General features: G+C 40.5%; 1 protein-coding gene across 2 annotated transcripts in view; it reads right to left on the bottom strand.

The window, feature by feature from the left end:
- Positions 1-853: 853 nt before the first annotated feature.
- Positions 854-18934, bottom strand: part of SRGAP1 (SLIT-ROBO Rho GTPase activating protein 1) — a 245371-nt gene continuing 227290 nt past the window's right edge. For both annotated transcript variants that reach the window (XM_019732456.3, XM_019732457.3), the window contains exons 19-22: positions 11448-11628; positions 10268-10402; positions 9816-10155; positions 854-5940 (exon numbers count right to left, since the gene is read on the bottom strand). In XM_019732456.3, coding sequence (XP_019588015.1) covers positions 5563-5940; positions 9816-10155; positions 10268-10402; positions 11448-11628 — 1034 coding nt within the window. In that variant the 3' untranslated portion in view covers positions 854-5562. The remainder of the gene's footprint in view (positions 5941-9815; positions 10156-10267; positions 10403-11447; positions 11629-18934) is intronic.

Here is an 18934-nt window from a genome sequence, read left to right as displayed (position 1 = left end):
AACTGCTGTATGTAACGACATGGATCGCCCTCACAAACAAATTTCAACGAAAGAAGCCAGACACAAATCTATACACTGTGAATCCATGTATAGAAATTTAAAATGACAGGCGGAACCACACTTGTTTTCCTCAGGATATTGATGAACTTTGGAGAGGAATAAGCCTAACTTCTGGGACGCTGATAACGTGCTACTTCTTGATCTGGGTGGTAACATACATTACTGTGTTACTTTGTGAAAACTCTTGCACTAATCATAATTGGTGCACTTTTCTGTTTGTATCTCACACGTCCATAAAGTACTTTCCCCCTTGATTTATGTCATTTTCTTTTTACTTTAAATCTCTTATCAATAGTCAATCTGGCACACTGCTGATAGTTTTACAAAACTATTTATTATGTATTGCTACTCCTCCAGAGTTAGCTTTTCTGTTTTAAGTTTGAAGAAAAAAAATATCAATGACTGCATTTCAATTTATTCAAATGAAACCAAAGGTCAGCTTGACAAGGTTTACTACGCCAAGGAGTCTTCCTAAAAGGAGACTGCAATCTGGCGAGTGTTTAGAAGGATCACACTTCCTCAGCCTCAGTTAAGTCTCCCAATCCCTATTCCCTTACTACACAGGGAGGGGTCTCCCCACTGTGACTCTGAAAAACGCTGGTTGCGTGGACCATGCCCTGTGCATGAGGCCTCATTTTCAAATCCACAAAAATGCAAGTGCGATACCTTTTTTTTTTTTTAAAGGTAGTTTCACAGTATTTAATGCAACTCAGCTCGGAGGGTAAATAATGATTAGAAAAAGAAAGGAATGAAAACACCACGGAGAACCACACCAAATCAGAAGCAAACAAAGGCAGCCAGAACTATCTTATTTATTATAAAGATACACCGTGAAGAACAGACCTGACTGTATACTGAAGCCTGGAATGGTACATGCCAAAATGTACAGTACTATACATAAAAGTGCAATGTCACAACAGATTAACAAAACATTTTATTTCTTCCAGAACTGTAAAAGCATCCCCCTTCATTTTCACCTCGGAGACAGGGAATGTAATGGTAAGAGGCAGGACAGAGCGCATAGGGGAAGACAGGTGAGCGGGGCAGGGAGAGGTGGGGTGGAAAAACGCAGGGAGAGTTACTGTGGGGGCGGGGAAAGCACAGTCACAGCTACAAGGATGCAAGACAGGACAATGCTGCCCACCCGAGGCACAGGAAGGTGGGATAGAGAAGCTGGGAGAGAGTGGAGAACGTTTCCAAACACTCAGGTAGGCAGTAGGAATTGGGGCCGGGAGCAGCGGAAGACGAGGGCTGTGGACGGGGCAAGAGCAGGTCCAGAGTAAAAAGCAAGGCTAAAACTCCTAAAATAGAAAGGCACTTTCACATGTACATACTACAGATGTACATCGACACGATTAGGTAACAGTCACAAGCAGAAAGCTACCGGTACTGCAACTGATCAAACCAACAGGAAAGGACAACACTGATTTAATTATGCGGGCAAGAGTTACCCTTACGTCCGTAGGTCAATAGCAGTCTCTTCTGTTACACAGCCACTTACTATACTTTAAACATCTATAATCATCACACACACATTGAACTTAGATGAATGCTCTAAGGGGGGCATTCACAAATGCACGGTTTATATATTTTCTCTTACTAAACAGTTTCTAAGATAAACATTATGGAACCCAGTACAATTATTTAAACATACAAAATTCCCTACGTAATTTAAAGATACAGGTACCCATCTCGATTATATCACGTAGAATTTTTTTTTTTTTAAAGTATACTAGGATAAGTGAAAGCTCAATTTCCAGTTTGTTTCACTGGTCTGAATGAAGCTGTGCCAAAGTCACTCTGCACTAAGCCTGACACCCCAGCCCAGCTGGAGGTTGGGTTTTCAGCTCAGGGGATGGCCTGGAGTAGGAAGGTCTATTTACACATGGGTCGAGCCTTCATTTCTAAGCTGCCCCGTGGCTCAGGGCCTCTGTGGTGGATAAGCCAGAGCAAGACTCAGTCCCAAGTGCATTTCCTGCATTCAGGGCCTCTCACTACTGTGGTCAGGAACTAATGAGTGCCATCCCAAATCTGAAGTCTTCTAATCCCCTCCCACAGACCCATAGACTCTTTTAACTCTGGATTTCAGAGGCTATAATTATCAGATGCCAGTTTCTTCAATTTGTAAACCCCAGAGGCTGTCATTCCCAAAGGCTAAGGAAACAACTATCCTCCCCACTCTCTTTTTTCTTCACTAAATTATAAGCCCATTTTGGAAATGGTGTAAGAGACAGAAAACTCTTAACTGATACAATCTGACCCGTAGTGCTCTGTATCCATTGATACATTCATGCTCATTGCAGTAGATTAGGTGGGACCATTAAATGTCTATGGATGGCTCAAGGGGCATCAAAGTCAGATGATGTTGTGTGAAAATGTGCAAAACTGGTGAGCAACAGTGTTGACAATGAGCATGAACATACAAGTCTACAAAGGGCCATTCAACAGGTTGGAATAACCTACAGAGAACTAAGTAACTTCCTCTCTATGAATATGCGAATCTACCCCTAGCACCCCGACTCAAACCAAAGGGCCAACTTGGTAAATCTTCAGTGAGCTCTATGGAGGGGCATGGGCATACAGTGATACCAGCTGTGAATACGTATTCTTGTGTAAGTGGAGTCAGGTGATCTTTCTAGAACCATCTTTTCCCCATCATCAAAATGACCCCCTTCCCAAACAGCACATGAGGACTGATAACATCTCAGGGCTCATTTTCTTTCTTCTCTCCTCATGCCTTGTACCCTCCCATCTCCCCTCTGTGTGTTACATCGGTGGCTGTAAAGCAGGCCGTGTACCAGCTGAAGCCTCTCAGTTGCTGAAGCTTTTAAGGAGCTTATTAGGTGTTCTTCTGGATCCCTGGTATAGTGGCCACATTGTCTTATCCCTGGAATCTGAAGGCTTTTACTAAACAAAGGACAGGTGAGTCCTTACTGAGCCCTCACTCACTCTGAAGTCACATCCTTCCCTGGGAATTGGAAGGAAAAAGAACGCCTCAGGGTGACAGCAAGGGTTTAGGGAAAAAAGATAGAGAGAGGTAAAGGGTGTGATGGGCGAGTTTTAGAAGCTGTTTCAGGGAAGGCACCGTCTCTGAGGCTCTGAGTGTCTAGAGCAGCATGTCCTCTGCCATCCCAGGCAGGAGAGTCCTGATTTGGTGGCAGAAAGGCCATCCTCATTCCATCACAAGTGTAAACAAAGAGAGGAGACAAGGGGAGGATTCCCTGGGGAAGTCAGGACGATTGAGCTTGGAGTAAGATCTGAAAAGCTGAAGTGAAAGCTTATAAAAGGACCCCTCTCCCCCACCAAATAATAAATTCAAATCACTCCTGCCCTTTTGATGCCTGCCCTGTTAACATCTTACTGTTTCATCAGAGATGGAACCTGGTTGTTAAGAATCCTTTTTATTTTAATTTCTAAGAGATTTAAAGTTTCCCTTCGCCCCTCTATTACTTCCACTTTTATTCTTTGCTTGTTTCGCCATCTGGCGACAGGGAATTAGGAACCAAAGAGGAATCCAGGAAGAATTGGGAGATTATTTAGGAGAGTTTAAATTTCCTAGGGAATTTGGGGAGATTGTTTAAAAAGCATTAGTGCTATTCAGTGCTCAGTCCTGGCTGTCTCCATATATCCAAGGTGCTGAAGGACGGCTAAAGCTCAAGAGAAATGGTGAGGGGTTCCATAAGATGCTGAGCTGGGCCTCTTTTTCCAAATGGGCAAAAGGATGGATGGCTCTGAAAATTAAAAGCTTTAAAAGCTTACTATACCTGGAAATACTTGGAAAAAAATTCCACTGTTCAATACATTTGTGAAATTAGGCTGTAGGCAAGCAACGAGTAGTGTGATGATATCTCATTAATTTAATCTCTGTTTGCATTAGAATGATTAGACTGGCAAACTGAGGTAGAGATCAAAGTCATGACCTTGATTTTAGTACAGATTCTCATTCTTCCCTACATGATGCATTCACCAATGGGCTGTCAAGTCCAGAGTACGTCATTCTTAGGTAGGCATGCAGTTGGCTACCAGTTTGAAACCACACCTAGAAGGAAATCAGTGGTGGTCCAGAGGGGTTAGTTCTGGACATCTATTATCTTTAAAGGAAAAAAAAAGTTTCGTCATCAGTAAGTTCAATGATAGAGTAGATCAAATGCTCACAGATTTACAGATGATATAAGCTGCTCCTGGTGGGAGAACAGTGATTTGTACCTTAGTAAAAGAAACTGAATTCAAAGTGACATTTTTAAGATAGAGGGAAACACAGCATAAATATGGGCTACAACTGTCTATGTGCTAGGATGTCAGAGAAAAAGGGCCCCTAGTGGAGCTCAGGTAAGTGAGTTACTTAGAGACTACATGAAAAAAAAGACAAGAAAAAAGAGTCATGGTTCCGGGGTGCAAATTTGGGAGGAAATGACCCTGGAACCATGAGGTAATTCTCCCACCGTGGCCGGCACGGCTCTTACTCCAGTCCCGTAGCCAGTTCAGGGTTGGCTCAAGGAGGCCAAAAGAGATGGCAGCTGGGGATTCAATTTAGGATCATGAGGCCTCTGGAGCATGTCTAAAGGAACCGAGGTCATTTAGTCAGGAGAAGAGAAGGTTGAGTAAACCAAGGATTTATGTGCGGCCTGCTTTCTCCATTTCCACAGAGGAGAACCCAGGGATTCAGGGGAGCTGGAAATACTGTCAGGCAGTTACTGAACAACAGATCCCAGGAGGAGTTTGTGGGGCAATGCATCCAGAAAGTCTTCTGGGGCCTGACGGGCTTGTGGAAGGAGTCACAGCTATAGCACTGGAGGGCTCTCTCTCTCCTTTCCCAGGTTCAGTTCCAGCAGTAACTGCAGAGTTTCTACCCCGTTCCACTGAGTCTTCAGCCTGGACCCAGGGAAACAACTTGTTATGAAAGAGACAATCACCCAACTCATTCAGGCCATGGGCTGAAGGTCCCACTGGGAATGTCCCACTGTGACAATGGCAAGGCTTTAGCAGGAGCTGAACCCCGCCCCCCGGCATGGAATCAGAGGTGCTCACTGTCGGCTACCAAACGACGCCATCATCCCCTTTCAGCCATTACCCCAAGTGCCGCAGACCAACACTGCTCTACTCCAAAGCCTGGAACTCAGATTCTCACGCCTGGGGATCCAGACATTTCTGCCTCAGCCAGGCTACACTAAACCCGAAGCACTGCGGAACGCGGGGAGCAGGGGGGTGCTGCTTTCATTACAAATGGTGCAGCATTGAATTTTCAAGTAAGTCTAAGTGTTTCTATTGTCTTTAAAACGACATAAGATATGTCCAGTTATTAAAAAAAAAAAAAAGAAATTACAAAATACAAATGCCCGTGTTACTTTAGCTAGTCTCAGACATTACATTCCAGAACATAGAAAAGCCAGAAGATCTCCAGTTATAAGCACAAAACTAAAGAAAGTTATGGACTGTTGACTTTTGTCACTAATCCGTTTTGTTTTTAAATCACCTCCCCGTATGACCTTGCTCAGTTGTTTTTCACATTGTGCAAGACTTGTCTGTGGGACCCTGGGAGGGAGGTGCAGGTCCTATGGTCGGGTTTGTTTTTGGAAGAACAGCAGGTTTCGGCCGGAGGGCTGGAGGCTTCAGTTGCACACCCATCCTGGGTGCCACCATGGGCTTGAAAGTACTCATTGTGTCACTGGAGGAGCTAGTGCTTCGTCGAATCTGAGGCTCTGAGCTCCTGAGGGCAACGTTGTGCAAAGGGCTGAGAGATTCCGTGGAAGTGGCTGGCGTGGGAGAGTTTTTCACTTGTTCTAAGGTATCCAGAACCACGTCGGGGGCGTGCTTTGCTGTACTCTGCCTCTCCAGTTCTCGGAGTTCATTCAAAGCAGTGTTCATCGTCTCTTCAATATCCTGTTGTAAAATCATCAGAAAGACAGAGAGCAAAGTCATAATTAATACTAAAGTAGAGAAACCCATATACTTCATCTCAAAGGAAACAGGCCAGCAAAAGCATGAATGTGCTCATTTCATAGTCGGTGGAGAGTGTATAAACATAATGCCATCTCACGTAATTATTTTGACTTGGAATGTTTAGGAGAACAAGACGAAATGGCTCATGGAGCCATTTCTCAAATATTTGCTATTCTAAGGCACTAGGTAGCCTTGTGGTGGTTTTAGTCTTACATGCTCACTTATTCTATACAATTCTACTTCACTTTGTGGTAAAGGTAGCTTCAATTTAGATATCACAACAATTTCTCAAGAAATAAAAGTGAATTGGAATGAAAAATCAGGCTTCTTTCAGTCATTCAACAAAGTATGTACTAGGCTAACTCCTAGCAGTTCTTCAAACATCAGTGTTAAGTGTTCCCTTGATGATACGGACCACTGGCTCTCAAGGGACGTGGTACTGCCCCATAGAGGGCATTTTTGTAATATGGTGAATGTGTGTGTGTGTTCAAATGTCACCATAACGGGGCAGCATTATTAGCACTTGGTAGGCAGGTGCCAGGCACACTGGATATCTTGCATGTGTCCTAGGAAGTTTACACGCAGTGAATTGTCCCACATCTTGTTCCACTTTTGAATGTCCTCCAGACATTTATGTAGGTGAATATCCATGTATAATAACCTGATCCTGCAACCTAATTCTTTCTTATATATAAACACAAAATTTTTTTTTCATGGTGTAAGTTCTCTAGGAATGAAACTATCATGTGAATTATATACTCTCTTATAGTTGGGACTGACAAAGGGTTGCCCACCATTCTAGAAAATCCCATCACTAACGGGAACAGCTGTCACGGGATTTGAGTTAAGACTAATTAACTTTATACTCTTACATCAATGTGCATTTTTAATTGTTGTATTTATGATGCTCTAGTGTTGGTAAAAGCATCTCACTATTTCATTTGTCTTCTAGTGTAGTTAAGCATTAACTGAAATACCTTTAATATTTGTTTCTTATTTCTCCTTCATATTATACTCAGAGATTTATATATTTTTAAAAATTATGTATGCCATTTATTAGTTTATTTCAGATAGCAAAGGGGGAATTAGAAAATATTTGTTTGAAGAAGGTGAATGTGCTCTGTCAGTGGGTGAATGTATAAGCACAATGTGGTATGTACATACAACGGAATATTTGGCCTTGAAAAAGAAGGAAATCCTGCCACATGCTACAACATGGATGACGCTGGAGGGTATTATATTAAGTGAAATAAGCCAGTCACAGAGAGAGAAATACTGTATGATCCCATGTCTATGAGGCAGTCACATTCATCGAAGCAGAAAGTAAAATGCTGGTGGCCTGGGGCTGAGGGGAGGGGCAAAAAGGGAGTTGTTCTTCACCCAGTATACAGTTTCAGTTTTGCAAGATGAAAAAGTTCTGGAGATCTGTTTCACAACAATATGAATGTGCTTGACTGAACTGTACAGTTAAAACTGGTTAAGATGGTAAATTTTACTTTATGTTTTCACACACACACACACACACACACACACACACACACACACACGGTGGGGTATTGTGGGAGGTAGGGTAGGTGGAGAACCACTACCCTGGTCTGCTTGAAAGGCCTCTTCTTTCACTCACCGGGAACATACCCTTACGGAACTGTACAATGGGACATGATTTCCATATCCATCTTCCTCACTGGGTTATAAGCACCTTCAGGCAGTGGCTGGCTATTGATTTAACTTTGCATTCATAATGCTTAGCAGGGGGCCTGGCATACAGTAAGTGCTCAATAAACGTTTGCTAAATGAAGCAACCATGACATGATGATCACAGATGGATACTGTCATTTTGTTAAAAAAAAAAACTCCATCAGGGGTTCCATTGATTTGTTAAATGAGAGAGTTTGCATGTTTTTGTATGAACACCATGATGGCAGGCTTAGTCGATCTCATGAGAAACTCTGGAGATGAGAGATGGAAAGATAAACAAAGGACACAGCTGGAAGCCATTTCGTGAGGATGATATCACTTTTCAAGTGATTATTTTCATATGTGACTTCCATCTGATGCTAAGCATATGGATGTTTTTTATAACAAGTATTTGCCCCAGAGAGAATGTACAGAGCTTTGTTTATCTGTTGATATTTGTTTTTATGATTTATAATGAGAGGATTTCCTGGTTCTAGAAGCCAAAGAGTTAAACAGACCTTATTATGCCTGCCCACCCCCGCAAGCTCCTAATTCCCCGTCTGTCTAACCTAAATCTTATTTCACCTGCTTCTTAGAAGTGATGCTATGGATTTCTCGAATCATTATTCAGCTGCAGTCAAATATCACTGGTTCTAAGCAGGCCTCAAAGGGCTCTGCACAGAACTTCAAATAGAGAAAACCAAAAAGGTCAAAAGTCCTTTTGATTTTTGCTGAAAAACTGTGCACTTAAAATTGGTTTAATTTTTAAAACACATTAAATTCCCCACACAATCTAATTTGCTACCCAAAATTCTTTTTAGTTAAGAACACTGAAAATAGCTTGGAAATTTGTCATATCAACGCAGGTTTCCTTGGGCAATTTTTATTAAAAATAATGCATCTTTAATACTTCCCCATTTTTGTTTCATTCATTTCTCATTCACTTTCTTTTTTGATCTATTTAGTTTTTAAGCTTCACTGATAGCTGGAAGATGCTCTAGATTACTCAAACGGCAAACCCTGAACCTATTCACTTCCTTTGTCACTGGCTATCCACATATATTTTTGATGGCCTATGTTGCAAAAAGAACTGGAAGGAAAGATGGTAGAGCTATAGGAAAATCCATTAATATTGTTTTACAGGTACTTTTACTTTGTCAATTCTAATCGTTAGGAAAAACTACAGACCCTTCTCTGTAGTCACTGTGAGCAAGTGAAGACAGGCATGCATTCAGAAGTGACACAGGACGCAGACTTGCAGTTCTTCAAATAGCTAACCATTATTTCTCGTATTATTTATTGACTAATCCATCATTTTCTGCATGAAAAGGGTCATTTTTATCATATACTAAAATTTTCTGTTTCTGGACTCTCCATGCTGTTCCATCAATGTCTCTGTTTTACTACTATCTTTAGCACGCATTTAGGACCTGGTAGGGCTAGTCCTTCCTCATTATTCTTCTTTGCAGGATTTTCCTGGCTATTTAGCAATAATGCATTTGAATGCCCTGGGACCTACCTTTCTACTATGTCTCTTTAAATCAATATAAACCTAATGTACTTGAGCCTTTCCAGTAAACAGATGGTTCTTCAAAAGAAACTCATAGTCAGGTCTTAAATTAAAGAACGAGCTAATTTCCTCTCTGTTTTTGTTAGTTGGTTCTACACAAAAAAAACCACAGCTACAAAAAGTAAACCCTCCACACCTTCCTCACCACACCCCAGGTACCGCCGTGTTTCCCCGAAAATAGACCTAGCCAGACATTCAGCTCTAACGCGTCTTTTGGAGCAAAAATTAATATAAGACCCGGTCTTATATAAGACCCGATACTAATGTTATATTACATTACATTACATTATACCATACCATATTGTATTGTATTATATTATATTATATTACTATTATACTATACTATACTATACTATACTATACTATACTATACTATACTATACTATACTACTATACTATACTATACTATACTATACTGTATTATATTATACCTGGTCTTATATTAAAATAAGACCGGGTCTTATATTCAGTTTTTGCTCCAAAAGATGCATTAGAGCTGATTGTCCAGCTAGGTCTTATTTTCGGGGAAACACAGTTAGCATGCACTGTTCCACTGAAAGAATCCTACCTGAGCGATTGTCTCTGGGTCCAGTGGCTTGTGGTCATTGAAGCCTGTGTATTGCCCTGATGACGTGGACCTTCTAATAGGAGGGCTGTCGATCTTCTTGAGGGAGTCGTGCCGGCTGATGTTGGTGAGGCTGCCATGGCCTGGCCGGCGTCTCCTCTCAGGACTGTCATTGTTGAGGCCACGGTTCTGCAGCAGGCCTCGGGGGTGACTGGCCAGGTTTGGGGACCCCAGGTCAATTGAAGAGTTGGAAAGAGCATGAGGGGGATGGAGGGGACAATGACCATCACTGGTCCTGCCAGGACGCCTTACTGGAGGGGGTGGCTCTCCTCTTTTTCTTTGTCTAGACATAACAAAGAGAGAAAGAGCGAGAATAGGACACTGGGTAATGTGCAAGGCTGCAGGGACCATGGGGAAGCGGAGGGTCAGGAACCTGACTACCAGACTCCACCTACCTGGATGAATAGCCATCAGGGTGACGGTCTGTTGGGGAGTTCATGTCCTTGGATGAAGACTTGTCTTCAGTGACTGGTCCACTGCTGGCCTCGCTGTCAGCTTTTTGGCTCAGAGTGTCGGAAAACGTATCATCCCTGAAACAATGGGAATCAAGAGTGAGGGTCTTTTGCTAGATTAATGGGGACAAAAAAATAAGTGACAGCATTTATTTATGCAAGTCTCTTAGTCATATAATTTTTTTCTTTTCATTATAAAAATAATTTCATTGCAGATAAATTAGAAAATTCAGCAATATAGGAAAGAATGAAAGAACAATCACTTATAATATAACATACCATCTAGAGACAAGTGCTGTTAGAATTTAAAAAAATATATCCTTCTACACTTTCTTTGCCTGGAATACATACCTACGGTTATGTGCATATATTTGTATAGTTATTTATATTATAGATACTTATGTTTTTATACTTTAGATACATATGACTGCATGTTTATATGTACTCATACAATATTTCTTGGATTCTGAGATATACATTTTAACATTTCTAAAATTAGGTTGAGTCATTTAGTAACTGTATACATTTTATGTGATATATTTCTCTTTTCCTTGAAAAATAGCTCCTAAATTGGTGATGCATTGTGAAATACTGTAGTCACAAATTAGGGATTATACTGTATATATATCATTTTGCAACCCATTTCTTTCATTTAATATATTATGACCATTTTCCCATCTCTTAAATATTTTTGAAATTAGAGCTTTCTGATCAGCAAAATTAAAAAAAAGAAGCCCGGGGATGATACTTTTTTAGGTCAGTCTCTTCTTTTTGGGAATCTGGAATGAAAACAGTAGGCATATGCCAAAAGATGAGCACCACTGCTTTTGGAATTAGCAGTGTCCCTTCCGCTCTGAAAGCTCTTCTCTGCACAGGTCCTAAGAATCCGAAAGCTTCTAAAGGTGTCTCTTGCTCGTTAGTCCTTGCTCCCAACCTCCTGGGAGGAGGTTTGGGAAAAAGAAACCTGGCTTGCTCTGAAGTTCTGTTAGCAAAGACTCCCTAGCAAGGTGAAGAACTGTACCCTGTCCTGCGCTTCTGTCACATGACTGAGGTCAGTTTAAGAACTGGCTGGAGGTTCCCGCAGGGCGCACTCGGGCACCGGACGGACGCTGGGCCTACTCACATATCTTGCACCACGATGTACTGGTGAGGCACCAGCCCGTCAATCCCGTTGTGCCTTCCTTCCCACCAGTCCTCGGATGCTCGGTGGTACAGCAGCAGGGAGGCTCCCTTCCTGAAGGATAGCTCTCTGGCGGATCGCCCAGCATAGTCAAACTTGGCTATGGCTTCTATTGGCTCACACTCTACAGAGAACACACCAGAAAGCAGGGAGGGACAGGGCTGTTAGGAAGGCATGAGATATACTCTGAAAGGTCCAGAGGAGGCCTTCGCAACAAACAAGGCCATTTCACCATGCAGACAGAACAAGGGAATAAACAAATCATCAAGGCAGGAGAAAAGGAGGCTGTTAAGAGAGATACAGAAAAACATCTTTGGCTGTCATCAGTTTGTTTTTTCAGGCAATGAAAAATTGAACATTAGATCTGAATTTCCACAGCCTCTTAACTAGAGCTATAATGACAGTCTAATGAAAACTATTTTAAACTTTGTAATACGATATATGAGATCGCTCCTTGGGTTATAATATCCTCCACAATTGCTCTGATGCTGCTGTGACATTGACGGAGTTCCCTTGCAGCATGTTAACATCATCTGTAGCATGGAAAAACCACTATCCCAGAACACAAGGAAGTTTATGTTTTATTTGCTTATTTTTAAAAAAACTTGCCACATTACCTACTACTTGAATACATTTAACTTTCTCATCTACTTTTTTAGCACTATCAAGTTTTTATTTATTTATTTTTTAAAGATTTTATTGGGGAAGGGGAACAGGACTTTATTGGGGAACAGTGTGTACTTGCAGGACTTTTTCCAAATCAAGTTGTTGTCCTTTCAGGCTTAGTTGTGGAGGGCGCAGCTCAGCTCCAGGTCCAGTTGCCATTGTTAGTTGCAGGGGGCGCAGCCCACCATCCCTTGCGGGAGTTGAACTGGCAACCTTGCAGTTGAGAGGACGCGCTCCAACATCCGGGAGCTCAGCGGCAGCTCAGCTCAAGGTGCCGTGTTCAATCTTAGTTGCAGGGGGCGGAGCCCACCATCCCTTGCGGGAGTCGAGGAATGGAACCAGCAACCTGTGGCTGAGAGCCCACTGGCCTATGTGGAAATCGAACCAGCAGCCTTCGGAGTTAGGAGCATGGAGCTCTAACCACCTGAGCCACTAGGCCGGCCCTCAAGTCTTTAAACTGCCACAAACAGTAAAGACAACTTTGTTTTCTTTAGTATCAGTAACAAATTCTGGATATTACCCGGGAAATGAGCATAACTTAAGACTGTCCTGTACCCAAATGAAAAGACTGGATTCGGAAATTACATTTTCTAGAGATCAAAAAATATTCCAGGGAATTATGGTGAGTGAAAAAAGCCAATTTCAAAAGGTTACATATTATATGATTCCATTTATATAGCATGCTTGAAATGACATAATATTGGAAATGGAGAATAGATTATTGGTTGCCAGAGGCCAGGTAGGGGGAGGCAATGGAAGGAAATGGCTATGCCTATAAAAGGACAGCACAAGGTATCCTTGGGATGGAGCTGTTACCTTGACTATGGTTGTGGTCACAGAAATCTATACATGTGATAAAGCTGTATAGAACAACATAAACATACACACACACACACACACAAATGAGTGCATGTAAGACTGGTGAAATATGAATATGGTGGATGGATTGTATCAATGTCCATTTTCTGGTTGTGATATTATACTACAGTTCTGTAAGGTATTATTCCCATTGGGGGAAACTGGGAGAAGGGTACATGGGATCTCTTTGTTTTATTTCTTACAATGGAATGTGAATCTATAACAATCTCCAAATAAAATGTTAAAAAAAGATATTGAACTCTGGGCCTAGAACTGGAATTTCAGCTCTGATTTAATTCTGACCACAAATATTGATGGCAAATAAAAGGACAAATTAAACAAAACCAGTATAAGAAGTGCTTTTTGTGATTCAGCTTATTGCAAAATACCCTTCAATTTGAGGCCTTATGCTCTTTTCCCCCCTCTCTCACCATCACCCCATCTTCATCCCTGCTATCGACCACAGGTGAATAAACTTCTAATAAATAATAAATAAAACTAAAAAGGGCCAATGCAAGTGGTAGGTGCACAAAAAACTGTATCTATGCAATGAGTAATACCTCATTTGCCCAAAACTGAGCATGTTGCTACTTTCCAAATACTCTCGAATATATATGCATACATAATAGATTAATACCTGTCAATCAAATATTTTTTCAGGAAAAAATTGTCATGTTTCTTGTGGTAACAAACCTTCCCATTTAAAACAGTGTATGTTATCCCAAAGTTCATTGCCGTATCTTCAGTATCTGTTGTACTTATATGGAATAACTGCATAAGGAGTCCTGGCATAATCAGCTTAGCTTCTTTCTCACTTGATAAATTCAAACATCCTCTGGGACATGTGAGGCAAAAGCATAAAAATCAACCAACATATTGAAAAAGCTTAGGATTTGTTTTACCTGAAGGGCCTGGGTGAATTTCAGCTATACATTTAAAATAAAGGAAAAAAAATGCCCCCTCTTTTCGTTAGTGGATAATGTTTAAGGTGGGTAATATTTCATATTGCAGAACTAACACACTACAGTCTGCATCTAGTATATGCAGCAAAGTAGATGTAAAGATTTTAAAACAGGTTAGTCCTTTAACAACTGATTATAACTTTTAGATCATATGCTAACACTCTGGTACTCTCACCGAAAATTAATTTTCTTTATTGAAACAATATAAATAGCAGCTTTATTAAACATCTACATCTATAGAGGAGGAATATAACTTTATAGTCAAAGAGACTATTTACTTTGTTCTAAACTTGCAAAAAAAGAATAAATCCTGGTTGACCTGAGATGACAGATACCAAATTTTTTATCCTAGTTGTCCCTAGGGACAGAAATAAACATGTCCATGGTATAGGGGACACAAATAAACATATCCAAGGAAGAATGAAGACATGCCAATTTAGTAAAAAGAACTTCATGACATGTAATTTGCAAATTTAACATGTGAACATACGCACATGTCAAAATTTTGTTTTGTTGGAAAAAAATGGCAAGATACCCACCCACAACATAGTGTATAATCCATGTCCTAGTCAAAGAGAAACGAAGAGAGAACCATTAATGTTCTTTAAAGCCATTCAATCATACACTGTCAATGCTGGCCAAGGGCTATTTAAGACTATTTAATAGATTAAGACTATTTAATAGACTATTTAATAACCATGCTTCCCTGAAAACAAGACCTAGCTGGACAATCAGCTCTAATGTGTCTTTTGGAGCAAAAATTAATATAAGACCAGTTTTATATTACTATAAGACTGGGTATAATATAAAAACATAAAAAATATAATATAACATAATATAATATAATACTGGGTCTTATATAAGTTTTGCTCCAAAAGACACATCAGAGCTGATTGTCCGGCTAGGTCTTATTTGTGGGGAGACAGGGTATATACAGATTTTATCATAATTTCATAATCATGACCAATATGCTCATTAGCTCTTCTTTTTATTTTGTAAAACAACTAGCAACAGGATTATTGGTCTCTGCTTATGTAATCCAAATGTGGAGAGGTTATGAAAGAATGACCAGATGAATCAGATGTACATTTTATTGGTAACCCTACTACATCAACTACTAATTCTGAGCAATTTCATTATTTTGACTCTTTCTGCTCCCATGAGAATCATTTCACAGTCAAGTGTCAATCAATAAGCTATTTACACACATCTTAGTCAAGTAACTGCAGAGCAAATCAATCTCAGGGCATGGCGAGGCCCCATACCTTTCATAGAGAGTCATATGGTCCTTTAAGGTCAGACAGAGACGCTGTGAAAGCCGCTGCTATCAATAACAATAATAAGAGTGCAACATGACAGCTTCATTTTTTCTGCGTGGCCATTATAATTTTGGGCAAAGGGAAAGAAAATTCAGTAGAGCTGATTTTCTGACTGCCTGGTGCTATCAAGTCTTATATTTCCATGTCTTCGAATTTTATACAAAATGCTAGTACATCACGTTTACTCTTTGGGGCCTTGCGGTCCCTGACACTTACTCTCCTAGATTTGTTACCCACTGCCCTTGCGCATGATGGTTTTGTTCTGTGACAGCCTCTCTTTTGGAAACAGAAGCTACTCTCTCTAGTGATACCATACCAGAGAAAAGAAAAGAAACACTTAGGCAATCAAAAAGATAACCAATACTCTAGTTAATTTAGTCACCGGGCTTTAGGGGCTGGCTGTGGGCAAGGGTATCTGTCCTTTGTAAGCAATGCTTTTCTTCCCAACAAAAGCAGAAGAACTTGATCAAAATGTTATCTAAAACACAGAGCCCTCAGCAAAGCTCTTCTTTTACAGTTAAGAGGTAAGAACACCTGACAGATGGCACAGTGGTGAGACTGATGTTTGGGAAGAGAGAAGGCTGGGGCTTGGTCTTGGCTCTCCCTGCCACGGAGGAAAGCAAGGAAACATTTAGAGAAGTCATCAGTGAAAAAGGAATGAATCATATAGAGGAACAAAGAAACTTAAGAACGAATGGCGGCAGAGGTAGGGCTCAGAGATTTTCAAAAGCAACATCATAGCTCTCACTTCAAACAGTATCTTCTAACTTAAGTTCTGAAAATATCAACTCATCTCACTTTTAAAAACACAAAGAAACACACTAGATACCCTGATTAGCCTCCACTGACATCAACTAAAAATGCTGGATTAAAAAAAAATAGTCCTTGTAAAGGCATTAATAAGGAATCATACTAAACACTAAAAACTCAATGAAAGCGGGAACTCAGTGAGGTAAACAGAACACTAGAAAATGTGAGTCAGAGTTTGCCTTGAGGGCATTTTCCTTGCCTCGCTAACTTAAGTTTTCATTTTACACAAAAGATTAAGTCCAGGGGTTGTCTCAGTGTAGAGAAGCTCACGCCCTCCCCTCCCCAACATACTTTCGGTGTCACAGTGAACTTCTAGTTCCAGAAATCTTCCTCCCTTCTTCATACATAGCAACCACCAGCCTTCCCCACCATCTCCACCTCCTGGCCTCAAAGAAATAATCTGTTTCAAACCTTGGAACAAATCACGTCTGAGAATCCCAACTACATTCCAGTCCTTAGGCAGGTTTGCAGTTTCAGTTCATACTACCAGGGCAGCCTGCAAAAACTCAAGGTAAAAATTCAATGTGGTCCCAAGCTGGTTGTGCTCCAGGCAGAAGTAAATGCAAACCCTCTCTGGAGGAACTGAGCCTAAAGGAATTCTAGAAAGTTCCAAGAAATATGTAAAATAAAATTACAAAACACACCCACCAGAAAATAAGACTCAATGAGCAAGAGCCACAAAAAAAAAATAAAAAATAAAAAATAAATATATGTGTGTGTGTGTGTGTGTGTGTGTGTGTGTGTGTGTGTGTATATATATATATATATATATATATATATATATATATATATATATATATCCAGGAAGACTGCATTTATTAGAATGATCAGACATGTAATCTGAAACAATGGAAAGGATTAATAGCATGAGTAAAGAGCAAAAGACTATTAAAAAAAAGGGGCCAACCAACAGACACAAAAGTAAACCCAACAGAATTTGTGGAAAAAGAATTAAAAATAAAAACTCAATGGATGAGTTTAAAGCAGATTGGTCACAGTGAAAGAGAGAATAAAAGGGTCATGCATACAGCAAAAGAGGTATTAAGAGAAAACTGACAGCTTTATACGTTCATATTTAGAAAGTGTTGAAAAGTCATGTTAAGCCTCAAGCTCAAGAAGTTAGAAAAAGAAAAAAATTATCTCTACAGAGAAAAGTATAAAAGTTTATTGGGAGACATGAAGTAACTGGAAATATATTTGTGGATTAGAAGACTGAATATAATAAAAATATCAATTTGTTTAGGTTTTCTTTCTTGTTTGTTTTAAGAACTTGAAAAACTGAGTCTAAAAATTAAGTAAAATTGCAAAAGTAGAATTGCAATTAAAAAGTAGAAATGTTAAGAAGACTGAGTCAGAGGTCTTGACTTGCCAAATACTAAGATTTTTTAAAAGGTATCAAAATTAAGACAGTGGTTAGGGGTAGACAAGTAGACCAGTGGAAACGAACCGAGCCCAGAAACAGACTCAGCATACAGAGCACTTGATCTGTGACAGAAGTGTGGAGCAGTGGAGAAAGGACAACTAGTACCGGAACAGCTGGAACAGCTGGAAGAATTGTGCGTCCATATGGAGAAAAAAGGAACTGACCCCATACCTCACACCTTACCTCCAAATAAATTCATGGTAGAACAAAGATCTGTGTGTGAAAAACAAAACCTGAAAAGATTTAAAAGAGGGTCTGGGAGAATTATCTTCATTACCTGAGGGCACGGAAGGATTTCTTAAAGGAGACACAAAGTGAAACAACCAGGAAGGAAAGACTGGTAAATTCCATTCCTTTAAAATGAAGGTCCTCTGTTTATCAAAAGACATAATAATAAGCATATGAGAGACAAGCACAGAGCAGAAGCTATTTGTAAAACATATACCCAATACAAGACTTGATCCAGAACCACAGTGAACTCTCATAAAACAAGGAAAAAACCAAATCCAAACCAAACTAAATCGAGGAAAAAAGCCCAGAGAAACAAACAGTGGTCAAATGGTCCCTAAATGGGCAGAAGGCTTGATAGGAATTTCACAAAAGAAGAAATCCAAACACATGAAAATGAGTATATCTGCATGAACCCAGTTTTTTTTATCTTCTGTATCCTGACATCTGGAGCCTTGTTGACCCCGGGGGGACTCCTCCTCCCAGGGTTAGCCAGTTCCTACAGATAGCAAACAACTTGCCTGCAGTGTGCATTTCAAATACAAAGTCCAGAGCCCACACCCCAACCACCTCCTCTCTGGGCTCTCACACACTGAGCCACTATCCCCCTGCACTCACCAGCTCAGGTCCAGGTACCAGACAACCAGAGACAGCCCCTACGCCCCAGAGGGGGCAGAAATGACTCAAACTAGCCATTGCTGAACCTGCTTACCCTGCCTCGCCTGTCCTGTGGAAACCACACCAAAGGCTCTTGCCCGGTGGTTCCCTCTCCCTCCACCCAGGACAGACCCTGGCGATTTCTTGTGTGACCCTCAAGGCGTGATGTGCCCCCTTCCTCTTCGGAACTGTGAGAAACAAAGTATCTTTTCAATGGTGATCATCTCGTGATCTGTGGACCTTACTATCCCCCATATTTTCTACTAATACCCTATATTTTAAAACAACATCTTCATCAGCAATCATAGAAATGTAATTAAACCACAATGAGATAGCAATCCACACTGGAAATATTGGCAAAGATTACAACGTTTGATAAAATCAAGTGTGTATATCCAAGAGAAACTCCTGTGCATTTGCAGTAGGATACATGTTCAAAATATTCATAGCAGCACTGTTTTTCACGGCCAAAAGTAGATAACACCTCACCTATTTATCAATTATGAA

Source organism: Rhinolophus sinicus, chromosome 1 (genome assembly GCF_057876585.1).
Source record: "Rhinolophus sinicus isolate RSI-liver-muscle chromosome 1, RSI-T2T, whole genome shotgun sequence".
Lineage (NCBI taxonomy): Eukaryota > Metazoa > Chordata > Mammalia > Chiroptera > Rhinolophidae > Rhinolophus > Rhinolophus sinicus.
The sequence above is the reverse complement of the archived record's forward strand: the minus strand, read 5'-3'. Positions and strand labels throughout refer to the sequence as shown.